This window comes from Anneissia japonica, unplaced genomic scaffold (genome assembly GCF_011630105.1).
Source record: "Anneissia japonica isolate Jap-2015-1 unplaced genomic scaffold, ASM1163010v1 scaffold288142_len361356_cov169, whole genome shotgun sequence".
Taxonomy (NCBI): Eukaryota; Metazoa; Echinodermata; class Crinoidea; order Comatulida; family Comatulidae; genus Anneissia; species Anneissia japonica.
In genome coordinates, this window is record NW_022753229.1 from 140,362 (window position 1) to 159,130 (window position 18,769).

The window sequence follows — 18,769 nt, forward strand, 5'->3', positions numbered from 1 at the left end:
GGTCTGTATTAAGCCCAGTGAACATATTTTAATGATTTACTGTATATCAATTTTTTAAATGATTATACAGCAAATGGATAACATAGTTTCATCATTTAACTAGTCTCATTCAGAACGATGTTCCATGCCAAAACTACGGTATCATTGTCGGTGTCACACTCAATATTGATCCACAAAATATTGATTGATAACTTACTCTTCCTGGTTGCTGTTCCTCATTTTCCAAGCAGGCAACCACCGACTCTGTAAACTGAGGTTCACCAAGAAACTGGCTAATGTCATGAAATGTTCCTTTGACAGCACCTTTCTTGCGCCTCTCTGCCGGAGATGAGGATGGTGGGTGTAGAGTCTTTGAAGCAAGGTCACATATAAGATTTCTTGATGGAGGTTTCCATGATGCAGCATTAGACTTTCCTTTCTTGGGTTTCTCTGTTACGTGGTAGTCCGACATATTGCTTGTTGCCTCAATGTCCTGGACCTCATAGTTCCCCTCAACATCAATAAATTCATCTTCGTAAGCGGCATTTTCCTTAAACGGAGCCACATCAATCCCCAACTCCTCATCTGTTATTCGCCATTCATCTACAATAGATGGCTGCTGCCTATTTGTAAATTTCTTGTACCCTTTTGAACGTCCCTGTTTCTGTTCAAACTGATCTTCAGCAACAAGTCTCTGCAACTGTTGGTCAAGAGTTCCTTGCTGAACTCCAAGGTCCTTACGTTTGCGTTTTGACGTTGTCCTAGGGGTTTCAATATATGGCACTTTAGCATATATCATATCCATCTCGGATTGTTGTTTATTGGATTTCATGCTGGTAGCACCAACTTCTATTTGCTGCTTAGAGTCCTTCACCAAGTTCTTCTTAACAGTGCGACGCACTTTGGATTTATCATTTTTTGAAGGGTCTGGCTCGGATTGAGATAGTAATTTCCATGACTGTACACGTGGTCTTCCACTCCTCCTCACATTTAAAAATTTATCTTCAAGACATTTTTGTTCTTCAGAACAATCTTCAATTGTAGATTTTTTGGAAACTGAAAGTTCACAATTCAAATCATATACATCTGGCAGAACATCTATACACTGTTTATGACCATCAAAATAATAATCATCATTTCCACTAGAATCATCTAAAACAGATTTGTCTGTTAATTTCTTATCATTATCAATAATTAATTCTTCAGATAATATGGGATGGTGAAAATTGTCATTGGGTAACACTTTAATGTCTTTTCCTGGGTGCATGGGAAGAACTTTTGATGCATTTATATCAAGTCTATCTACACTATCATCCTTTCCTAGCTCTTCAGATTCATCTTTATTACTTCTATTATTGGACACAGGTTCAGAAAAATTGGAATTTTCTTCAAATTTCACATTTGTTGTCTTAGGCGAGTCCTCAAACTCTTCATTTGCATCTTTATTAGTAACATCTTTCTGCTCTTCCTCAGTTACAATGCTTAATTCATTTCTAGCAGTGGATGTTGTTCCTGAATCATTGCACATCTGTCCATTTATGATCTTGTGCCATTGTTCATAAGTTTCTCTGATACTTTTAGCCAACAAGTCTTCAGTTTCTTCTGGTGACTCTGACTCATGTAAGTCATTTTCACATGGTTTGTCAAAAGTAGTCAAGTTCACTCCATCATTACTGTACTTATGGTCTCCATTAAATTCCTTGTTACCATCTCCAGTTTGAGCATCTTGCATGCTATCTATGTTTGCCTCACTGGAAGTATGAAGATTTTCCATGCCATTCATCTCTGACCCATCAGATATTTTAGAAACTTCCTTGACCATCGCTTCATCAAACATTGAAGGATCAGCCTTGCCTTCCATTCTTGGCCCATCAGCAGTTTGTAGGTCTTCTATGCTTTCCATCTCTGCCTCATCCATGCTTTTCCCCTCCAAATGATCTACTCTTTCAGTACCCTCCATAGCATCCACTTCCAACTGACCATCAATTTCACCAGCTCTTACCGTATCCTCTAGACCATCTACCTCAGATTCATCAGCAACTTTAGAACCTTCAATACAATCCATTTGTGACTCCTCAGCCATTAGCGGATCCACAATGTCATCTATATCAGAGTCATTAGCAGTATGGATATCCTTGATGCTATATATCTCTGAGTCAACACCTGCTTGAGGATCCTCTTTGCCATCCATCTCCATTTCATTAGAATGTTGGGGATCTGATTTCCCATCCATTGCTGCCTCATCAGCAAATAGACGTTCATTGCCATCCATGTCAATTCTGTCCTCCTTGCTCTCACCCTCCACCTCAACAGCATGTTGGAAATCCATTTTGAAATCCACATCCACCTCATCAGCCATCTGTGTATCTCTTTTGTCGTCTACCATCATTTCTTCACAACTTTTCAAGGGGTTTGAATAGTCCTGTACATCAACATCATCTTCATCAACTTTATGTTCACTTTTCTGGGTTTCAGAATTGTTTGAAGAAGATATTTCTGGCACATTAGTTTGGTCAGTCTCATTTATACTAGTCTTTGCTAGATGGCTTTGCATTCTTTGCAAAGCAAGCTTGGGTAATTCACTTATATATTTGCTTTTAGTGTCTTTCTCATGGACCTTGTTGTTATAGTCTTTGCTAATAGTGGAATGCTCTATTTTTTTAGAGGTTGATTCTGATGTGGTACTAATAGACTCCTTATCTTGTTTATTTACAGACTTTACAACAACACTAGCAAATCCAGATCGTTTAGCCGTACAATCTTCATTTTTATTGATGTTTGCTAGATCTTTTATTTCTTCCACAGGTGATATGCAATCATGAACTTTTGGAACGTTCTTAGCTTTATTGTTAAATACAGCTATTATCTTGCAGTCATCATCATCAGTCTCATCTTTGGTGTAGGAATCAGTTACTGGTTTCTTTGTATCAAAAGTTTTTTTCTCTACAGTCTTTGTAAGTTTGATTGGTAATTTTGGTATGAATACCCACACGGTAACAGTTTTTACGTTATGCTTTCCACTCATAGCGTTACCTGGTTTCAGGTGAACTGTTCGCGTTTTTTCACTGTAGTAAAGGAACAAAGTAAAACCAGCTGCTTTGGTAGATATGGTTTCATCCAAAGTACTTTGTAAAATAACACTGACTATAGCAGACTTATGTGGCAGCCAATCTTCATTGGAATTAATATCAATGAGGACAGGATGTGCTTTGTCCCTTGAGGTTTTATTCACCACTAACAAAGAGGTTGTTTCCCAAGCCTTGTCACTGAATCTGGATCTCACACGGACAACTTTATCAATACACATCAGGGCTTTATTTGCAGACTTACTATTACCTGTGAAGTTAGCAACTTTTTTGTGAGGCAACCTTGTTGCTGATGGAAGTTCCACAATATCAGAACTTGTTTTTCCTAAGGTTTGCTTGACTTTTACTTTTATTCTTTCAATGGGCAAAGATACCCCAGAAGATGGAGTGCTGGCAGTGTCTGTTACATTCGTGGTAGTACTTGTGCTGTTACTTTTTGTATTCTCGGTTTCCTCTTCAGTCAAGTCAATGAACACCGGTTTCTGTAGTGGTGTACTTTTGCTTGAACGAATGTTTGCAGGGCCACCAGGTTTTAACAAATCTTGACTGGATCTTTTGTCTGTCAGTTCCTTATTATATTCATTTACATCATCTGCATGCTGTTTTCCTTTGGTATCAGATTTTTGTACTGATGGTCGAGTATCAGTCTGATGAAGACAAACAAAATATTTCATTAGATTTGTGAATTTCATCAGAGAATATCATACAAAAAAAAAATCAGCTGCAATTAATTTAAAATACACATTTTCAGCTCTTTGCTGTTACTGTAGGTCTTTGAAGATAAAGGAATCTTTCTAGTGAAATTGTGGCCTCATTTACAATATTAGGATCATACTTGCATTCTCAAAATTTCAGACAGTACAATATAAAAAAATTACCCATTTACTCACCACTATATTTTTTCCATCCAAACTTTCAGTTGCCATTGAACCACAAACTTTGTCAGTTGGGATCTCTGTTGCAATGCTTGACTGAATGGAGACAGGTATGTGTATATCATTTGGTAATATTTTCCTCTGGCTCAGATCAGCATGTTTTATATTTGGAATGATGTTTTTACCCTTTGGTATCAATTTTCTCTGCCCAGGACGAGCATTATTTTGTGTATTTGGATCAAAAACAGGCACAGAAATCGGTTGTTGATTATGTTCACCTACTTTCTGATCATTTACAGTTTTATTAGATGATGGAAGTGCATCCCCTGAAGAAGTACTTGCTGGATTGATACAAGGCACAGAAATCTCTTGAGGATTATTGTGACCTGCTTTATCGTCACTTAGAGGTTTAAAAGATGAGAGAGCTGCCTCACTGGTAGAAGTAATTACTGGTTTTGTAGCAGACACAGAACTCTGTTGAGGAATGTTCTGACCAATTCTATTGTCATTCACAGTCTTAACAGATGGCGAAGCTGCCTCAAAGACAGAAGTACTAGTAGATGGCCCAGTGAGTACTGTTGTGACATATCCAACACTTGTATTTGTATTCATCTTTTGCATTGGTGCCAACAATGAATTGGTGAACTGAAATTGTTTGATACTATCTGTATTACTGGTAGGTATTTGTTTATTTTGTTTAGGTTTACTTCTTTTCTTCTTTTTTGGTGTGCCTGTCGATTTTGCTTGTACAGGTAGGTTTTGTTCAGGGACTGGTGTAGGTACAGCAATAAGTGGTGCAAGCATGAAACCTTGGACTTTATCTTGTGAAACAACAAGTGAAGAAGTTACTGTGTTTTGACTTTCAAGTTTTTTTGCTTGAGCAAGCTTTTCTGATGCAGTTTTCGGTTCTTTCCTCATTTGAGCTGGCACAGCAACAAGGTGACTGGATCCATTCTCCTGAGGAATTCGGTAGACAATGACAGGAACTGTCTCCTGTTTTTGTTGATTTTCCTTAAGGCTGTCATGGGCATGGTATCCTCGGTTTACACATGAGCAATGTTTTTTTCTTGGCCTACTTATGTATGTCCGTGTCCTTGCACATGTTTCATAGCGTGTTAAGTTAGATGAACTGTTCTGAGACAGAATGATCTCAAATTTATTACTAGAATCTTTAGTGCCAAGAGAAGTTACCTGTTGTCCTGATTCTCCTTGGAATGTATACATTGGGTGGCCTTGGCCTGATTTTATTGAGGTTGATTCTTGGAAGTCACAGGTGCAACCAAACATACAATTTACCTTTCTACAGTGAGATATACCGGTTTCAACTTTTTTACTTCCATCAATGCTTCTGCATAGGCAACCAAGTTTACAGTAGTCTTTACCGCAGTCCGGAAGTGCTTGATTGTCCAAATTTGATTTGTGTACATCAAAGCCATGGATATCATCATCATTATTCAAATCATCAGAGAAATGTTCATCTAAATCCTGCATCAAACCAAAGTCAGAACTCTCGGATGCAGTATCAACTGGTGATGTACAAGTAACTTGTTGAAGGAGTTCCTGTTGCATGCGGTCCATGGAGTCTACAGAATCATCACTATCCTCATGGCAAACTTTTTTGGGAACAGCTTTTGTTTTCTTTTTTACCTTCTTCGTCTTTTTCTTGGAACCCAATTTCTGATGTGTTGGCTTGCTCTTGAAAGTCTCACCACAATCTGCAGTTGATGGATAAACAAGTGAATCACACTGAGATGGTGGTTCTGTTTTTGAGAATTGATTATTTTTATTTCTTCTCTTCAATACCATGTCAAGGGTTCGCACATAACTCTGCGGCTTGTCTGGCTGAAAGTAAGAAACTGGCTTTATTGTAAGGGTAGAATCTGTTAAAATAGAACTTCTATTTTGTAGTTTATCAAGATATTCATCAAGTTCCTTGCTTACAAACGCAGAAGTCTTGGATGTGACTGGCAGCTCAAATGGTTTAAAAGGTTTGCTCTCAGACTCTGGTAGTCTCCATTTATCAGGATCTGCTGTCAATGAAGGGTGGTGTATAGATGTTGGGTCATTTTCCTCACTAAAGTCATTGTCAGGAGGCTTTGATTGATTTTTAACTGGTAACTGTTTAGATGATAATACATCTACATTAGAAACTTTCTTGTGTTTGAATGACTTTGATGACTTTTTTCTACAAGTTGATTTAGCCTTACTATTAGCTGGAGGTACAATTTGGTTCAAATTTGTTAACTTTGGTGGATCTAAATTCACACCCAGTTCAGCTAGGTTATAGCGTTTAGCTGGTGACTGGCTAAGGCGAGTTATTCCTGCTTTCTTCAGGTCTGGATGTATAGTTTGGTGGTGCTTCTTCTTACTCAGTTCCTCACAGAGCATACGTTCATATAGCAATATTTTATTGTTGATGCCTCTGAAACCATGGTTGACACCTGCACCTCGTTTTGCTTTCTTTTTCTTTTGCTTTTGTTTTGATTTAGATGAATTGGTTTTGAAATGCGAGATGTCTTCAAGTAAGTCTTTATGTTTATTTCTTGGTTGCTGAGTCTGTTTCTCAATTTCAACATGTGCTTCCAGCGAGTCTTGAGTACAAAAAGAAATGAACATTATATCATCAATTTCATCAAAATCTGGAACATAATCTTCACTGCTATTATTTCTAGTAAAAAGTCTTCCTGTTCCATAGGACTGGATGTTATTATAGTCATAATTACTTGTATCCATTATCTCATTTAGTTCACTTGTAGAGCAACCACCAATATTGTAGCTTTTATCGGCCATTGTTATTCCTTGTGGGAGATCTATTGGTTCCAACTTCACAGAAACATTGTTTAAAACGACAGGAACTGTTTCAACTGACTTCGGGTTAGAACTGTCTGATGAAAAATTGACATTTTTGGAAGTACCAGGGCCAGTTTGTTCTTTGTACAAGTCTGGATATTTATCTTTAAATTCCTTTAAAGTTGAATAAGTCACACGCTTCCTTTTCCCGACATTAATTTTTTTCTCACATGCAGATAGAATTGGTTTCACATCAACATCACAGTGTTCTGTTTGCATTTCCTGATCTGTGTTGAACACATCAAAAATATTTCTAATTGAAGAATCCTCAGAGTAATCAATTTCAGTTTGCTCTGTCTGTTCCAATTTTATTTTGGGGATTTGAGGTAAACATATTTTGCGGAATTTAGTGAATGTTGCCTTTTTTATGTCATTTATTTTTATATTACAGCCACTATTACTGCTCATGCTTTGTACTGCATCATCCATTGGCAATGGCTCCAAACATACAAATGGCGATCTCTGCAAACGTGGCAGAGGAGGTATACAGTCTATGTCAAGATGAGGTGTGGTGTTATCACTAACTGAAGCAAAGATATTTCTTTCAGAATTATTGTCATCTAATTTCTCTAGTTTGATGGCTATCCTATGTGATTTATTCTGGATTAAATCCTTTGAAAATGACTCAATATGTGAATATTCTGGCAAGAGATCTCCATCAGAACCTTGCTGGGTGATTTCAACATGATTAATGCCCTCACATTGAGCTTCATTAACTTCTTGTTTTAACTGGAAAGATTCAACATGTGGATTTTCTTTCAGATAATCTGTAGAAAACAGATTTGGTCTTTGATCAGATAGTGATAAGTTTGTATCTGCATCAAAGTCGGTGCTGCTTTTTTCAAACACATTTTCTACTTCATCAATCTGCTCAGTAGTAGCCATTGCTGTACTATGCTCAGAGACTACACCAACTGTTGGAAGAGCAATCTCCCCATTGACATCCACAACAGCTACAATATCTGATGAGCAGTATGGATCATGCTGAGGTATCACATTGTTCCTCTGATGGTTTGTCTTTTCTGCAATGTTGTCCATTACCCCACTTTTCCCCTTTTCAGCTCGATCTCTACACTCATGGATTAATTTTGTATCAGAGCTGGCATCAGGATGTCCAGAAATCCTGGAAGTAGTAGTAGTAACTAAATCATCCGACAAGCTTGCTGGTGAATCAATTCCGACTTTGTTGTTTGCATGTGCTTTGTCTGTAAATATCCCCTGACGAGGATGCTCATCATCACAATGATTCATTGTTTCATCTTTAAATTCAGTTTCTGCTACACTATTTTTGTGGGTTGATTTACAGATGGGCAAATCTACCACTCAACTCACCCTCCAACCTAAGGCATTCAGGACCATGTGACGGCAAAGCGTTTGCATTTAACACTGGCAGCCCATCAGAAGACATTTTCTTGTAACTAACATTTTTATCTGAAATTCATAAAATGTAAACAATTTTAAATCTTCTACTGATACCTAAATAAGATACAATCATAGAATTTGTGTTTTTAAGTTATATTTATAGTCAAATTGCCATAGTTGGCTAAACATAATAAACTTGTGTATATGCTGAATGTTCCTGGAACAATTAAGCCTCAAGCTTTAGGACCAGTTGGATATCAAGAAAATATTCATGGAACTTTCACTGGTAGAAGATGAAAGCAGATCTAAACAAGCGAGCCAAATGGCTGAGCGGTTAAGGCAGGGGCACCGTGATCATAGCCAACAATATCGGCACAAGTTCGCGGCTGGCTCGTTCCTATAGTTCTGGTGGTGGAACAAGTCTTCTCGGATAAGGACTATAAACCGTAGGCCTATTGTACACAAATGCCCATGTGCACTTTAAAGAACCCAGTACATCTTTCGGGATGAGTAGGGGTGTACTGGTTCACTCGGCCCCTGTCGTGGACAGATGAAAGTGCGCCGGTTTACTGGCTGAGGAGGACATGAAGTGACCCTCAGGGAGGAGAAAGTTATTGAAAAGTGCAATCATCTAGTCCCGAGCACATAGAGACCTCGTTTATTTGTGCTATATAAATCCATCTAATATTATTATTATCTAGATGAATTGGCATTGAAGTACAATAAGCCAATTCGTAGTTCCAATTGCACGTCCGCATTGCAGGTCAATCAACAAAAACAATCATTTAACACACACAGCATAGGCCTCCAAATAGGCATGGTCTTTTGGAATCGGTAACAGTTCTTCATTACATAAATATTATATCTATCTATATGCATCACAGTTTACGTTAGTATTTTCAGACAATTCCAAAGGCCGACATAAGTCTTAGGCCTAGCTACGCCTACCCTATGTTGTGCGTGTCTATCGAAAACTACAAAATGACTTATCTATCAAGACAAAAATGAAAACACTAGATATTGAGGTTAATAAAAAACCTGAAAACTTAAAAATGTGTAACAATTACTTATACGGAATCCTATATTTTTTCGCATAGATCTATTATTGGCTAGTTATTTAATATAATTTGTGAACATCTCTATATTAGACCATTTACAGTCTAAAACCAACCACTAAATTAAATGAAAAAAACCAGTTTCGAATTCATTGATTCTTCCGTTAAAACACAACTAATGTTGTTTGAAGGTTTGCATGGCAAAGTATAATATATAATTAATGCTTGCGGTACACCACGTAGATAGTTCTGAAAAGAACTGTTGGTTGAGAATATCTCGACATTTCGGTTGACTTGCTTCAACCGTCTTCAGGAGAATAATATCTGCAGAGATCTCAAACAGGGAAATAGTTATATGTTTGAGTGATGAGACTTGCTGCTGATTGGTTGAAAACTAAACAAAGGCTGAGCCTACCAGTGAAAAGCTATACAAAAGCTAAAATTCACGGTCTGAATAGAAGGGCGTGGCGTGGCTAATGTTGACATTAAATTATTGATTTTACAAACTATCTATGATGATATCAAGGAATGAATAACCATCCATCCATTTTTAAAAACAATAAAACACTACAGGTACTTTGTTTTTATTAACAATAAAAATAATGAATTAAGAGACGCTTACTATATAATTTCAAAACAAAATTTAATGACAAGAAAGATCGACGTTTCGGGTCCATCATGGAACCATTCTCAAGATCAAATAAATTGAAAAAAACTAAAAACAAAAATACCAAGCAGTGACAGGAAGTAATTAATTTACATATCAATAGGGCCTACTGTGTGGAGCCGTTAGTGGAGCTAAGCAATAATTAGCCCTTTTTAGCAAATTAACTAGATAAACAGTTTGGCTTTGACTGAATCAGTTTGTTTGTGTGTAGGTTCCAGTTCTTTGATCCAAAGCATTTCTTTGATTAAGCAATCAAACTTGGATTTGCACTTAGATAAAACCTTGAAATAATTAACAGTTTCAGTAGCACTAATATCATGATCTTTTAAATGTTGTCCTATGTTACCTTTACTGTGCTCATCAATGCGTTGATAAAGGTGTCGACAAGTGTAGCCGACATAGCTTGCATCGCACAAGCCACATTGAAATTTATAAACAAGGCATTGTTCATTAACAATCTTAGGTTTACTTTCTTTCGATTTCAAGATTTCACCTATCTTCCTGCTTGTGAATACGGGCATAATTTCATTATTAATCTTAAAGCTAAGCTGTTTAAGTTGTTTAGATCATAGAGAAAATAGAACAGATTTCTCTATGTTTAGATACGGTGTTGGAACAAGTTTGATCTTTAAATGGTAGAACAATTCTGATGGGTTATATGATTAAATTATGATATATATTGTACAACTGAGTTTTCTAAGGCACAAAAAGCATATTTGACGATTGAAAAACATGAGAATGGTTAATGAGATACAGATTTTTGAATATTTAAAGACAGGGGTAGGGCTGAGGGGGTGGGGAATGGGGCGTAACCACCCTTTTTCCACAATTTTCTCCAAAGTGTAAATATTCAAAAAATCTGTATCTCATTAACCGTTCCCAAATTTTTTGCCACATAGGCTTCTTGTGTCTTTGAAAAATCAGTTATACAACAAATCATAATTTTTTTCCTCTGGAGCCTGACTTTAAGGTTCACCCCTATTAAAGAAACACTTTTTTTGGTCCCAAAGAAATCTCCTTAACAGGGGTTCAACTTCAAAAACAATGTATATTTAATTTAAATATATATCTTTTATAAATATCTATTTAGGATCAAGTCTATATGATGACCCTTTATTGACCTATATATGATGACCCTTTATTGACCTATATATGATGACCCTTTATTGACCTATATGATGACCTTTTATTGACCTACATGACCACCCTTTATTGACCTACATGATGACTCTTTATTGGTGAAGTACTAAAAAGCCAGGATAAGATCTGTAGTCTATTTAAAATAATTTTTAAATTCATAAACATGCCTTGTATTGTAGTAATTGCTTCAGAAATATGCCAACAGGGGGGGGGCGCCAACAATTCCAACAGGGGTGTCTGAAGCAAGGAATTGACACGAGCCTTGGTGAGTCGGCCATGGTCCTCTGAAAGAATTCCCTAGTGGTTGATTTCATGGGGTGAATTTTTATGGCTTGCTGTACTGTAGTATGGCCCACAACTGTGCTTTGTTCGACGTACCACAATATTAGGAACTAACAAAAGATAGACAAATTAATTTTTTTTATATTTTTGTTCGAAAACAGGGGTCCAAGCTTGTCTGACAGGTGGAATTTTCCCTCTCTGACAGACCCCCCCCAACCCCGCTGGCATTGCCACTGACGCCTTGTTCCCAAAGTTATAATTAGTTAAAATCAATAATACTAATTAGACTAATTGATTAATTTAAATTATTTACATTGTGAAATATATACATAATTATAATTATTTAATATTATGCATTTCAATACGACTATATTGTAGAGTATATACAGGTGTGTAAGCCTACAAAAAGCTTGCAAGTCAAATTAGTGTTCGCTGTATGCATTAAATTTATATTCATCATAGTTGCTTGTACTGCAATTGAGAATCATGGACTGCACACATTTATGGCATGCACTTTTATGGCTCAATGATCACTTGAGAAATTGTTTTAAAAAAAAATAGTTTAGGACCCGGGATCAATCACAAAAGGGGAATTGAATGTCAAATTAGCAGCTACCATAACAAGTGGCAAGTATAGTCTACATCCAATGAAGCAAAATCATCTAAAGTCTACCGTAAAACATGAGACTCCTGGAAATTCGCACGATCTTTCATACATGTACAGAGTACATAAAAATCTCCCAGAAACTAACCCGTCTCCCATAAATTCATGTTTTCATGTTCTTACTAATGTAGTAACTGTTTCTCGAAAGTTAGCGACCATGGTATATCACTATGCGCAAAAATTAAATGCATAAACCAGATCTCCCAGAAGTTGATTAAACTTTAACTTGGGACAGCTGGGCCTAGACTACGATATCAAACTATCCTAGCACTGCACCTACCTGTACATGACCTAGGCCTACAGAACTAGTAGTAGCCTGCTAGACTACTACAAACAGCACAACAAAGGCCTAGGCCTAGGCTAGGCCTACAAACAGAACAGTATTGGTACAGTGTGTGAAATGAATTTTGGAAACACAAGTATATACTATACTGAATATTATTACAAAGATAGGCACAATAAAATTATGATTAAATTTGTCCATGTCTAGATAAAATTTCCACCAATTAGCTGGACACGCCTAGAAAATGACGATTTCAAATGTAGGCGTCGTTTTAAATTAAAATTTAAGTTCAAGCATGCTTCATATTAAAATAATTATATTTACTGTTATGTTTAATTCTTTTTTTTTAAATATTGATATGATCGCCGTTTCATAGTAGGCCTACGTTTTATGGGCATTAAAAAAAGCACAAAAAAGGCAAAAAAAAAAAAAAAGAAACGTAAAATGATTACCCTCGAAGGTTTCTTGTTGACTGTTGTTACTTTCTTGCACTCACATTAATACATGACAAAACACCACAATTAAAAAAAAATCTATGTTGCCATATACACAATTGGGTTACATAAAAAAAATTATCTTTACATTAACTTTTATACTAGAGACCGCAGTCAACAAAAGCTTGATTGGCAGGCCGGAATGACGCAATTCAGTTGATACTGGTGTTGGTTACATTGTCTTAAGGAGCAGCACAGCTGCCCTCTGACATTTTTCTCAGACGTTGACATTGAGATCCAGAACTATAACACATCGACCTGATCGAGAATGTGCAACGTAGATCTACTAGGAGTACTTGTTCCTGGTTGAAGGGTTTTGAAGTTCTGATAGGCTCCGTACATTAAATTTACCTACTCTGAAGTACGGTACAGAAGATAGAAGCGATATGATTGAGACATTTAAAATTCTAAATAATTTATATGATAGTTTTGTCTCTAGTTTTTTTTTTTTTTACAATTTAATGTTTTAGACAGAACTCGTGGACACTCTCTTAACTGCTAAAGCAACTTTCTCGTGTGGACTTAAGAAGGTTTCCGTTGGCAATCGCTAGACAATTGGAATGCACTCCCAAATGAAGTTGTAACAGCTCCCTCTCTCTATGCGTTTGAGAATAGACTAGATGAATTCTGTAAGGATCAACCAGTTAAGTTTGACCATGAAACAAGCATCGAGAATTCAAGGATCAACAAATTTTGGATCTGGACATAGAGGAAATTCATCCTGCGTCCATGGAGTACATCCTAAGTTACCTAGTATTAGTAATAACAATATATGCCATGCCACACACGAACTTATAAGTTATGCACATCTATCTTTCTTGCTTTCAAAGTAAGTCGAGTCAGTGTTTTCTTCAGAAGCATCGATTAAAAATTAACCTTTGAAATCATTGAGCATTTCAGTGTATCTTCGATCCTCCTCTTGCATAGCTGCCGTTGTCATCTACAATGGGCCCCATATATACACACTCGATAGTTATGGTTCTGTTCGAACAAACGGCTTATTGCAGTTACAATGTTATTGACCGGCTAGATAGCCATGTGTTTTGGTTTTTAAACAAAATGTCAGAATCTTCAGCAACAACCAGTGCCATCGAAACTCAAATGCCAATGATGGCATGTCGACATTACAGGATAGACTTCATTGAACACTAACAAGCAAATATCTGCTTTTGGTCTGATCATGCATAGCCTTTTATACATATGGTTCAGTGGATTAGTTCCTTGCATTTTCTTCTCTATTTGCTGGTTTTGGTTAACCTCTAGAAAAATTGTATCAATACATGTCGAATATCGCCATGCCACATCGGTAATGGTCAGTTGATGTTATTAGCGTCGAGTATTTCAAAAGAAATTGATTAAATCATATATTAAATCAAGACCTGTTGATGCCTGATTTAATGGTGAAATGGGTTTCGCCCTCGTGAGGGCTTGATTTCTCGGTATGCCTCTATCAGATCGATGAAAATCCTCACACGATATTTTCAGTTCTACTTAGGCCTATTTAAAATAGAAGATTTCCTCCTCTCTTAAGCATCCGATCTCTGGATGAATGTTTGTAACAATAGATACCCGATACAATTTTAAGATTCTGAATACGATTGCACATGGTCTCACAACTGAGTATCGGTATGCCATGGGGTAGATGAAATATTATATTATAATCAAGTCTTTATCAAAATGGGTCGTCACATATTATGCATTAGGCGGCCTACAAATTGTAAAAAAACGAATTTAGGAATCAGCCCAGGCGTTTTCAAAAAGGTCAGCAGTCAATAAATGAGAACTTTTTGACCTTACAAATAAAATAAATTATTAAGTTGTAGTTAGTCATTTTTTTCACACGTTCATGATTGACAACCAGATTTCATATCACACGTAGTTAGTTTTATTAAAATTGTAACATACATTTTCTTATAAAGTGTGGTGAGTGACTAGTTACGTTGCATTTATCAGGACATTACACGTACAATCATGAAACATGAAGACAAAACAATGTAATAATCCTGTATAATTGTTATTTATGAAAGGTTCACTATAATGCAGATATATCACGTCATTTCATTTTCGTAAATGAAAATCCGTAGCACCTAATAATTTGTCCTGATATGGGTTGCTCAAAATTGCAGTAGATGTAGAAACTTCAAACTGAACAGGTTGAGGATTTATGGTTCACTTTTCAGGACGTTCGGGCCTACTGTACTTTGAAATCCGATCGTCCCGAGAAATAGACCCGATGATCATCTTTGGGACGGGCTGTCTGTAATTCGATGTGGAATTTCAAACATACCGGAAAGGATGAAGATTTACGGGCCACTTTTCTTAGTTTTCACAATAATTTATTTGTAATCTGCCAAGTGTGAATTGTCTAGGAACAATGTAACCACAGATCCTTATGGAAAAATTGTTTGTTCTCGACTTAAGACGATTTATTTAGATGCAGTTTTTGTCTATTTCCGTACGTCCGTATATTAGGGAAAACTTACATAGCAAGTAAGCCTAAGGAATTTCCATAGTAGGCCTACTTGAGAAGTCTGATATAGGGCCTATTCAATCTCGCATCAGTTCAGTCTCATGCCGCAGCTTGCGTCACTCACTGGCACAATGAAAATGATATGCAAGGGACTTTCCCTCGTAAACAGGGGCGGATCCAGTAGGGGTATTCCCCCAACCCGTTTTGCCACAAAGTTAAAATTTCAAGGCATATATTGAAATTAGCACTCTTACTTATCTATTCTGAATATGTTGTGCCCCGATCCGCCTCTGGTAAAGTATCCAACATGATTTTACTGTGGCGATTATATTTTCAATATGTTTTATATATAAATGCTGTGTATTGTTGACAAAACAAAATTGACAAACATGACACAAATCATTTGAATATTATTACGCCCATTTTATTTAGTTTGAAAATCAGAGAAAAAGTAATAGTATATTCTGTGTAATTTCAAAAAAAAAAAAAAATTAAATATATGTTTTAAGTGATGACACATCATTGTCAACTATCCCAGGCTGGTCATGTAATTGCAAATATGGAAAAAAACAACCCAATAAATCCTCAGCAGTTTAATCACATAATCTATAATATTATTAATACCATTGTTATATATATACTGTAGTTCCATTAGAAAAGACAAATATTTTCCTATGTTCAATATTTAACACACATAGTTTTTACATGTAATTTATATACCACAATACAAGTGGACACATACAACAGTGTTTGGAAATTGGGAAGAGGTTAGCATCTATGTACAAATACCATGTTTTTTAAAGCAAAGTTTACAATTTACTATTCGTTTGTGAAGGATATTTAATTTATACACATTGAAAAATAACAGTATGTTCTAACCATCCTGTATATATAGACAGGCATCAGACTCGACACAAAATATCTTATTATACTTTGGAAGTGTATGCTCACTTCAAGCATATCTGACCAAAACAAATCTTCCAATGTCTGTTAATAAGAGCTTTCGTTTGCACAACGATGGTAGGATCTAGAACGCAATGGCGTATAAAGACATCTGCTTGTGCAGCGTTAAGTTCTCGTCTTCTAGGATGCAGATTGGGTTGATTCTACCTTGAGTAGGGAAAGCAGAAGTCATGGATGAGTGTATCCGTTCTAGAGTCGAATCCTCATGCAAATCAAAAGGTCCATAATATATTACACACACCGAGTATCTAACCATCAGACACTGCGGAGTGTAGTATGTGACAGCGTTTCTGAGCTTTACTACCTTCTACTCGCAAACCCACTGTCTGATAGGACATTTTGATTTCAGACATATCTCATCAAACAAATCTTGTGTCTTCACATGTCTGTCAGACAATGTGCTATATTTCAACAAAATCTGATCAACATCTTTGTTGAATCTGACAAATATCTAAAAGTCTATGCTCAGCCCTACTAACTTCTATCGCTTCCATAAGATTCTTTTCAAACCCATATTATATTCACTTTTTTAATTATGATTTCAATTGACCACCTAGCTACTAATAAACAAATCCACGTTGTTCAATCATTAGTGATTATTCTCTATATTTTTAATATTGGTAATCACTTTGCTATATTTATATAAAACAGCATTAATATTTGAATTATCATACATCAATTATTATTTTTTTCAAATTTTCCAAAGCTAGTTTTCCATACAATCGCTACACAGTACAGTAGCGATTGCATTACTGTTTTTGACTGCAATCATTGTACTGCGTACCTATCCCCGACGCAATTGGGAGTAGTCCTTGATTCAACGCATCAATCAGCGTTGCCATAGGAATCAGCGATAGCGTGTAGCGATTTCTATGGAAACCAGGCTTTATTTTCGGTATTATGAAGTCAGTGACAATTTTACAGAAAATATTTATCCAGAAGATAATCTTCTATCCAACCTCTATCCAACAGAACTAGAAAGAAGATAATATAACAAGTTGAAAAACCAATATTTAATTAAACATTATATTCATTATAATTTTGAAATGAAAAGTAAAACTTGTTATTTAAACATTCACCAAATTGAAGTAAATTACAGACCCAAATATAAATCTCCAGGATGACATCACCCCCAAAGAATATTATAAAGATATTTTTTTCAATTCCATTACACATGCATCTAACCAACTTGCTAGGTCTGCCTCAGTGATTTCTTTTGTCACGTAAAGATTAATAGCTTTTATTTGAAAATAACTGAACATTTACAAAATAGTTTATCTACAATAAAGGTCTATGTTAAAAAATAAAAATATTACAGACGGAGTTCATGAGGTAACTCTACTTGAATAAAGAATAAATATATTTATATATCTATTATGATAATTAAATTTATACTTATAAATATATATATATATATAAATATATATACATATATATATATATACATATGCATATATATTTATACACAGCATATATATAATACAATATATATATATATATATATAGATGTACATAAGAATATAATATATATATATATAAACATACATATATATAGTATATATATACATATATTATATATAAATGTATATATAAATATACATATTCATATATCTGATATGATATAATTCTATTCTATTTGATTTTCAAACCTAAAATGCAAAATAATTAAAACAAAATAATGCTTACACAAATATAAACTGATTTTTTGTAACAGAGAATTGAAATGGTTAGAAAAAATATTTCTTTAATTAAAAGTAAATGTACAGTATATTGTTGATTACGAGAACAAAAATATACGACAGGAATTTTATATTAATTTTCTTTCAATGCTTACCAATGGAATATACAAATACACAACTATATCATATGAGCGAATATTAAAATACTGTATTTTGATACAGTAATGGGAACAAAAATTTACAACCTAGCATTTTCTCTAAAAGGAAATATATCATTATTATTCCCTGCTCATGCTAATCACTTTTGTTATATATTTGATTGGCATAATATCAGCACCCAAATAACAGTTAAAAGCAATATCTAAAGCTCTGTCCAGATTATTAAATCTTATCTGACAAAAAACTGTTGTATGCCCATATATAGTCATGATGTGCCCATATATAGTCATGATGTGCCCATATATAGTCCTGATGTGCCTATATATGGTCATGATGTGCCCATATATAGTCATGATGTGCCTATATATGGTCATGATATGATGTCGTCATGACAATATTCAGGCATGTCACATATTTTTGTCAAATAGAATTTGATAGGCTGGACAAGGCTTAAAGCATTTAGAAACTCTTTGGTTAATGCACTACACAATGAAAAGCAACACTAGAAATTGTATGCATTTAGTGGCTACTCCTGAACTTTAAATGGAATAGTCCACATTCTTTGCATCTGAAATATTTATTGACTACCCTTGAACGTTTAATGGTATAGTCCACATTGTTAGCTTCCGAAATATATACTGTTGGTTGATGATCAGTTAGATATTTATACACTACACTATATATGGATATCCTGTAATGACTCAAAAATAGGACCAGTTTCTAATAGAAATGCGCCTCCATGGGTGTAGGCTGGCAGGGGG

General features: G+C 35.4%; 1 protein-coding gene across 1 annotated transcript in view; it reads right to left on the minus strand.

The window, feature by feature from the left end:
- The window catches only part of LOC117122763, an 11,074-nt gene extending 2,815 nt beyond the window's left edge, over positions 1–8,259 (minus strand). Inside the window, exons 1-2 of the mRNA XM_033268505.1 lie at positions 3,956–8,259; positions 197–3,712 (exon numbers count right to left, since the gene is read on the minus strand). Coding sequence (XP_033124396.1) covers positions 197–3,712; positions 3,956–8,041 — 7,602 coding nt within the window. The 5' untranslated portion in view covers positions 8,042–8,259. The remainder of the gene's footprint in view (positions 1–196; positions 3,713–3,955) is intronic.
- Positions 8,260–18,769: the final 10,510 nt, after the last annotated feature.